Raw genomic sequence first — 8,112 nt, 5'->3', positions numbered from 1 at the left:
AATCTAGTTCATAGTTCACTATCCGGTTCTATCAATCGGATCAGAATCATTCACGGGCTCTTAATGGTTCGCTTGATGAAAACACATACATACACCCAAAAAGGGGCAAAAATTAGAATAGTATAATTAAACTACAAAAATATTACATTTAGATATTTTTATTCCATTCATAAAGAAAGATTAAGCTTGCATTAGGTTTAGAAAAAAACGTCCTTCGGAAAAATTGTAATTAGAATTTAATTTAAGTGGCTGGCAAAAAATCTTGTTTGTAGAAATTTTCACTGCGAAGAAAGCTTTTTGTATGTATGTTTATTTATTTTAATTTTTTTCCTTTTTTCTATCCAAAACAAGGCACATTGAATAGTTAATGGATTCGATATATTGGGATATGTTATGTCAAAAATGTTCTTTATGTAGAAATTAGTTTTATTTCAATGGGGTTTGACACTTCACAGTGACCAAAAACATAAACAAAACTCATTACATTACGAAGGCATCAATCAGCACAAAAGACGGCGTCACTTTATTCATATGTGAATTCCATGGATCTTTCGGTCGGCGTTCAGTGAGCTTTTGAACTATAATGAACTATATCGACTGATCTAGTCCATACGCTCTTTTCAATGAATCGTTCAATTGAACTAGTTCGTTCATGAACTATACAACTCTACTACAGATCTGAAATATTCGATTATGCAATTTTCTCCCCAGACAAAAGTCGACTACGATTTTAGACTTTTGGCTGCGAAAGTCGATTAATCGAAAGTCGACTTACCCATCCCTAATAGAAATGGTTGAAAAATCTATTAAAAAGCCCTACTAATTTCTCCGCACATATACAAACAAACATATTAAACAAATTTATATAAGATTTAGTCAGAAAATAATTAACATATAAAGTTTGCAATAAAAATATAAGCGGAGCGTGTGGAAAATGCTACAGATACCGAATAACTGTGCAATTCATTAATAATTATTCACTTAACGTGTGTGTTGTATGTGTGTTTGTGTGCGGAAAAATTGTGATAAAGTGAGTGTTTACAGAATATATTAAAATAATATAGAGTAAATAAGAAGTAAAATTTTGTGTAGATTGATATGCAAAACACAAAATCTCATATTTTTAATGCATATCAAAACTATGTTTTATAGAATAACGTCACAATGAAAATTTTTGTTGATATTAGATGGAATCACTTTCCTCTTAGTCACTCACGTTAGCGGAATTTGATGTGCAAAGAGAAAGAAAACGTTGTTAAAATTTGGGACCTCAATAAGTATTAAATTTCTATAAACGTCCTGTAAACGTATTTAGTATATTAATAAATGTAATTAGTCATATGAAATCTCAATTGCTGTACAGAAGACATTGGACAGACATGTAAACCAAGTGAAAAAATGCATGACAATCAAATCAATATTGTTTTGAGAGGATGTAAAACATGGACTTTAAAAATAACACTCGGCTACTTGGCCGTATGCCTTAAAGATATATATATATATACATATATATTAGATTTTATACCTCTTTATATCAGAGTTTTCTTGTATTAGGATTAGGGCATAAAAATAGTTTTAACTCTTTCAAGTTGGCAACTTTATCGGATTTACCGAAGTCTTTCCATGATGATAACGCTAATTATAGTATGTTTGCGTTTACGAACTCCAGTGGATTTCAAATACCTATATTGCTTGTATGTGAAATAAATCCTAAAACCAATCCAAAGGATTTTATTTGACTTATACGCAATGGATATTTAATTTGAAATCCACTAGAATGCAAACAAACTATTAGACTACTTAAAACCGATCATATAGACGTAGAAACATTTCCAATGTTTTATTCCAAGTACGACATCAATCCAACCGATTTTATAAATTAAAAAATCTAGATTTGGGGTTCCTAACTCAATGACAAATTGTATAACGACATATGTATACCTTGGTCTTTTTAGATAAGAATTTATATGATAACTTCCACAAGAGTCACCAACCAACCTTCGTTATCTTTGTACTTTTCTTTTGTTGCCATTACTGATTATTATACCCGCATTTCTCGCGAACGTAGTCATGCTCGGAAGCTCCAATTTTATAAATAAATCAGAATATAGTTTTCTTTTCATATACGATATTTGGTTGAGTCATCATTAAGATACTGACGAATTTTTTATAAAGTACGGATACGAATTTGTTTCGTTAACATGTTATTAGTTTGAAAATGTCATTAGTGATGCTGACAAGCTTAAAAACATTTTAAAAATGCTAAACAAAGTGACGGATGTTTATCACATGTTTAAATCTAATTCAATTCGCTTTCGATATCTAAATAAGTCTATGAAAATTTTGTTTTGACGAAATTGCTTAAAACTAGATGTGAAAGACGATGTTCATAGCTCGTCGCATCAATGTTTTTATAATGCGGAAAAAAGATCAATAAAAACATTTTGTACATTTATTTCACAATTGAACTAGAAAAAAAGTATTAAAATAATGAATAGATTCGGTATTATTTAAATGTTAACTCTAATAATCTATTTTTAGACAAAACGAGGTGTATCCATGGATTAAATGTGCCATACGACTTTTGAAACACTAAAACGAACGTCTTCATTTATGAACTTTTGAAAAGTGAGAAAATAGCGAAAAGACAAACAAAGAACGAAGAAACGAATTGAATCAATTTTTAAGTGAGGCCGAAGCCGATCATTTGTATCACCATAATGAATTCGAGTACGAAACATTTATTACATTGTTCGTTGCTTATTGCAGTAATATTTGGATTTGAAATTTTTTCCGGAGGCATAAAGATCGACGAAAATTCATTTACTGTTCTAGATCCATGGGTGGAATATGGCCAATTGGCCACAGTGCTGCTTTACCTTCTTCGCTTTCTCACTTTCCTCACACTGCCACAGGTATTATTCAACTTTTGCGGATTAGTCTTTTACAACGCTTTTCCCGAAAAAGTTGTGCTGAAGGGTAGTCCGTTATTGGCACCCTTCATATGCATTCGCGTAGTTACAAGAGGCGATTTTCCAGATTTGGTTAAGAGCAATGTATTGAGGAATATGAATACATGCTTGGACACAGGCCTGGAGAATTTTCTAATTGAAGTTGTGACAGACAAAGCTGTTCACTTGGCCCATCATAGACGTATCCGGGAAATCGTTGTTCCAAAGGAATACAAAACACGAACTGGGGCATTGTTTAAATCGAGAGCACTGCAATATTGTTTGGAGGATAATGTGAATGTTTTAAATGATAACGACTGGATAGTACATTTGGATGAAGAAACGTTGCTAACTGAGAATTCTGTTCGTGGCATTATAAATTTTGTTCTCGACGGAAAACATCCCTTTGGGCAAGGTCTTATAACCTACGCTAACGAAAATGTTGTGAACTGGCTTACCACCTTGGCCGATAGTTTCCGAGTGTCCGATGATATGGGTAAATTGCGACTACAATTCAAGCTATTCCACAAACCCCTATTCAGCTGGAAGGGAAGTTATGTGGTTACTCAAGTAAGTATAAATAATGTTCTTGGCCAATTGGCAAATCTATCGAGTTGTAAAATAAAATCGTTTTTTGATTGCAAAAAAGGTAGATAGTTTTTGACTCGCTATAATTTTCTTATTTGTTACAGGTGGGCGCCGAAAGACAGGTATCTTTTGACAATGGCATCGATGGATCAGTGGCTGAGGATTGTTTCTTTGCAATGCGAGCATTTGCTCAAGGATTTACGTTCAACTTCATCGAAGGGGAGATGTACGAAAAATCTCCTTTTACTCTGTTAGATTTCTTACAACAACGTAAACGTTGGCTCCAAGGCATTCTCCTAGTGGTACATTCAAAGATGATTCCAATTCGGCATAAACTCTTATTGGGAATAAGCGTTTACTCCTGGGTGACTATGCCGCTATCTACATCGAACATTTTATTTGCCGGATTGTATCCAATTCCGTGTCCAAACATTGTCGACTTTGTGTGTGCTTTTATAGCGGCCGTTAATATTTATATGTACGTCTTTGGTGTTATCAAGTCTTTCTCGCTGTATCGATTTGGTTTGGTGAAATTTTTGGCATGTGTTTTGGGAGCCGTTTGCACCATACCCGTCAACGTGGTCATCGAAAACATAGCCGTTATTTGGGGATTAGTTGGCAAGAAACATAAATTCTACGTTGTACAAAAAGATGTGAGGGCATTAGAATCCGTTGTGGTCTAGAAATGCGGTAATGGTGCATTAAGAAAACCCTATTTACTCAAAGCTAAATATTTTTGTGATAAGGGCCCAAATGAAAGGCTTAATGTTGCATATGATTGGGGAACTCATTCCTCCCAACCCTCTAATATCACAAGTCACTACTAGTTTCCACACGTAGAAATAACCAACTAAAAGTGATATAACTTGGAAGATTGTCTTTCGGTGTCACTAAACACTTTCGAGGAACCACTGATCAAAGATTTATTCACGCACATGCAAACACTCACAAATTTTCACCTCCTCCCTTCGAAAAGGATCACAACCATATTTTGTAGCTTGTAATTTTATTGTATTGTATCTAGTTGTAAGTCGAATCGTATATTGATTATTACTGTTTCCATCCTATCGATACTTGTCTCGTTTGTACATTATAGAATGTGTATCTTGAACAGAACTCAGTGTCGTTTAAATCGAACATTAGGTGGCGAATAGGACAAAGCCTGGATCTGTCGTTGTACTTGATTCAGGAGATTTGCCTTGATATACAAAAGAACACAATGTGTCCTTTCGTATACATGTGTTGTTTATGCCAAAGTATTATTTGAAGGTATGTATTTTTTATATGTATGTATAGATAATTTGCTGTAGTTATGTTTATAAAGCACAATATTTGTGTACATTAACTATTAAATGATCCATACAAAAACACGAGTTCGCGAATATTTTATGAAAACTGTGTTTTCTTCTTATATGTACTTATTCCATACCTATTTTACAAAACCCTAAACATACCAAATAAAATTAAAAAGAAATGCCACAAACGATAATAAACAACTTTTAACAGATTGTCGCATGATCACGCACCAACTCTTGACACTCGGCACTTTTTATTTGCTGTTACACTTGAAACGATGTCCCATGCTCTAACAAGAATCTCAACTCTCTAATTAACATACATATAACATTGTTATAATTCATTAATAATAAATGGGGTCAAAGACACTGACATTTGGCATTTACTTGTTCTTATTGGAGAGAAAAAAGATGCAAAAAATAATATGATTTTTAAAGAAAATTTGTCATAGTTTCAAACGAACATGTGTGTAGAACACATATATACGTGACGTTATTACTGCATCTCTATATGGGACATATACTCCCGATGTATAAATTGTTACACCAATTATATTTATTATTAATTGCTACTATTAAGTCCAAAGTGTATGTATGTAGATTGTATTATTCTCTCTGTTTGCTTCATCATTTAACTTAAGTTACTGAATATATATACATACATATTACGACAGAGAAAATCAGTATTTTAAATGAAATTTCTTATTTAGAAACGACAAAAATAATAAAACAACACAAACGAAATAATAAAATAACCATAAGTTAGAGTATACAAATGGAATAATATCTTGTTAAATTCACAACTAAATTATTTTATGGCTTTATGGAATAACATCATAAAACGAGAACAATACCAAAAATAAACATTTATAATAAAACCGTCTAAAATGGATATTGTTTTAATCTTGTTATACATACAAACCCATGGATCGATTATGATTGCATTATAAGAAGACATAACATTGAACTAACAATCAAACCTGTTCATCAAAATCGTAATAACTCAAAATTTTATACATATTTTACAGTAGAGGCAAAAAACTGTTTATACTTTAGCAGTAACTCTGAGGACATGAAGATTTGCATAAAAAAGTAGACTAAATAATGGAGATTTTTAAGGTGGGTGGTATCGCTTTTTAAAAAAAGTCGACATTTCACAATTTTGAGTTACTACCCTTTTGTGGAACTGGTACGAATCAACAATTTGTTTAATGAATCGATTTTTTACCTAATAAGGGCTAGCAAATAAAGGATGTTAATAAAATCAACTTAACATCAACGATGTCCAACATAAAAGAAAGAATATTTGTGGTACAGTAGTGTGCCGCCTTAGTTATACAAGGGCTGACATTGGAAAAGAGAGTACGGCAACGTACATACTTAACCTGCAAAGCGTTCCCTAACCCCAAAAAGTGGTAAAACTGGTAGCAATTTTTAAGAGAGAGAGATAACAAAAATTGCGTTCTCTTCTACCACAGGCTACCAGACAAATTTCTTTGGAGAAAATTGTAGAACCAGCGTTGCCGACAGTTTTTGATCGGAAATCGTCAATAAAATTTGGAAAATCGTCAACATAGTCCAAAACTAGGTTTGGTTGTCGCTTAATGTGAATTTTTCGCTTATAGTTATGACAATGAGACTGACTACATAAAATATACACCCCACAGCAGTAAAACTAACTTTAGCTTCGTTCCCGTACTTTTTAATGGTAAAACTCGTAAAAGAGAGAACTGCAAAATTTTTGTTCTCACAAACAAGTTTTTTGAAATAGTTCGGGAACGGAAAAATGGAAAATACGTCAAAAAAACTGGAACAAATGTCAAAGTCGGCGTATCAGCCAATCAGACGCCGGCAACCATGTTACTATTTTTTTACTCGCCCAAATTTGTCGTGTAAAAAGTTTTTAAAGATAGCGTCATTCAGCGCCATTTTTGTTTAAAGAGAAGTGAACGTTTTACAACTTTTTTGTGTACGGGAACGCTTTTTCGAGTAAAATGTGTAAAAGTCGTAAAAATTGTAAAAACTTTTTAGTTCTGGAACACAGCTTTTATCTCACTTAAAACGCATTTTACACTTACACTTAAAACATGTGTTTTTGGAATTTACGTCATTTATTTGACGCATGTTTTATAAAACACGTTAAATGTAAAATGCGTTTAAATAAAGTCATAAAAAAGCTTTCACCTTAGTCTGTGTTTAGACACACAAATTTCTCGGGAAAGTAAATTGAGTTTTTGGGAGAGAGCGGAGAGGAAAGAGCTCCTCAATACTCTTTCCTACCCCCTATTGCCTAAAAGCTGAATTTACTTTCCCGTGTGTCTAAACCAATGTCGTGCTTTGATATTGTTAAAGTTACAAAGTTTTTCGGCAATTCACACACACACGACCCGAACGCAACGAAAGAGCACACAAATGTTTTGATTTGTTTTTGTTTTGCAGCTGCGTGCATACAACTTTACTAACACACTGTCAAAAGTTGCAAATATTGAGAATTTTGTGTGCCCTCTTCTTGGTCGGCTGTGGTCTAAACACGGACTTATGCATGGTAGAACAAATACAAGGTAAAGTTATTACTACAACAAATACAACTCGAACAACAACTACAAAGGAATTTGTTTTTGTTTGTAACGTTACTGCCAGTTGTATTTGTAAACAAAACAAGGAAATGTCTATAAATTATTGGAATTTAAAAAACTAAAAATTTTTCACATTTGGTTGAATATTTTGGAAAACATGAATGAAAATTCGTTACATTTTCAATTTTTATGGTTCCACATCAATGTTTTGTTGTAGAAATCAAAGAAGCACATGTTTATTAGGGCTTTATTTTTTTAAATTTTAACAAAATACCTCACATATTAACAAACGTTGTATCGCCTCTACAAGCGGAGATTTACTGCGCGGCTTATCGTTCGAACTTGGAGGAGGTTACATATCATTGATATGAAGAAGTCTATCTGGGAAATGGTTTTTTCCGAATGATATATTTTTTTCTCAAAAAATATATGTCCCTAATATATTAATATTCATACAAATCCAAAGAATTTTTGGTCTTTCGTGCAGGCTAAAAAACGCTGTACTGATATTCCCTCTGCAATGACCTATGATAGTAACAGTTCTGACAATGCTGAAGAAATTGTAAATTTCTTTGCGGACTTTTTTCGCTCAAACTTCGATGTACGTGTAAGCGATCATCATACTAATAATATTTCGTCAAACTTAAATTTAGGGCAAATAACTTTGACTGCCGATAATATTCGGAGTGCTATAAATAAAGT

At 32.9% G+C, this 8,112-nt stretch overlaps 1 protein-coding gene across 1 annotated transcript; it reads left to right on the top strand.

Moving 5' to 3' along the window:
* Positions 1-732: 732 nt before the first annotated feature.
* Positions 733-5,722, top strand: egh (beta-1,4-mannosyltransferase egh). The gene is made up of 3 exons (XM_073978397.1): positions 733-1,030; positions 2,542-3,521; positions 3,644-5,722. Exons 2-3 carry the CDS (start codon positions 2,721-2,723, stop codon positions 4,220-4,222), a joined length of 1,380 nt encoding a protein of 459 aa, XP_073834498.1. The 5' UTR covers positions 733-1,030; positions 2,542-2,720; the 3' UTR covers positions 4,223-5,722.
* The last annotated feature ends 2,390 nt before the right edge of the window (positions 5,723-8,112 follow it).

The sequence above is a fragment of the Musca autumnalis genome, unplaced genomic scaffold (assembly GCF_047663935.1).
Source record: "Musca autumnalis isolate F117 unplaced genomic scaffold, ASM4766393v1 scaffold_3, whole genome shotgun sequence".
NCBI lineage: Eukaryota > Metazoa > Arthropoda > Insecta > Diptera > Muscidae > Musca > Musca autumnalis.
The sequence above is the reverse complement of the archived record's forward strand: the minus strand, read 5'-3'. Positions and strand labels throughout refer to the sequence as shown.

Excerpts from the sequence above, each read along its gene's own strand:
- egh (XM_073978397.1), top strand. The coding sequence starts at position 2,721 with ATGAATTCGAGTACGAAACATTTATTACATTGTTCGTTGCTTATTGCA. Across the intron at positions 3,522-3,643 it reads GAAGTTATGTGGTTACTCAA|GTGGGCGCCGAAAGACAGGT; the intron begins GTAAGTATAAAT and ends TATTTGTTACAG.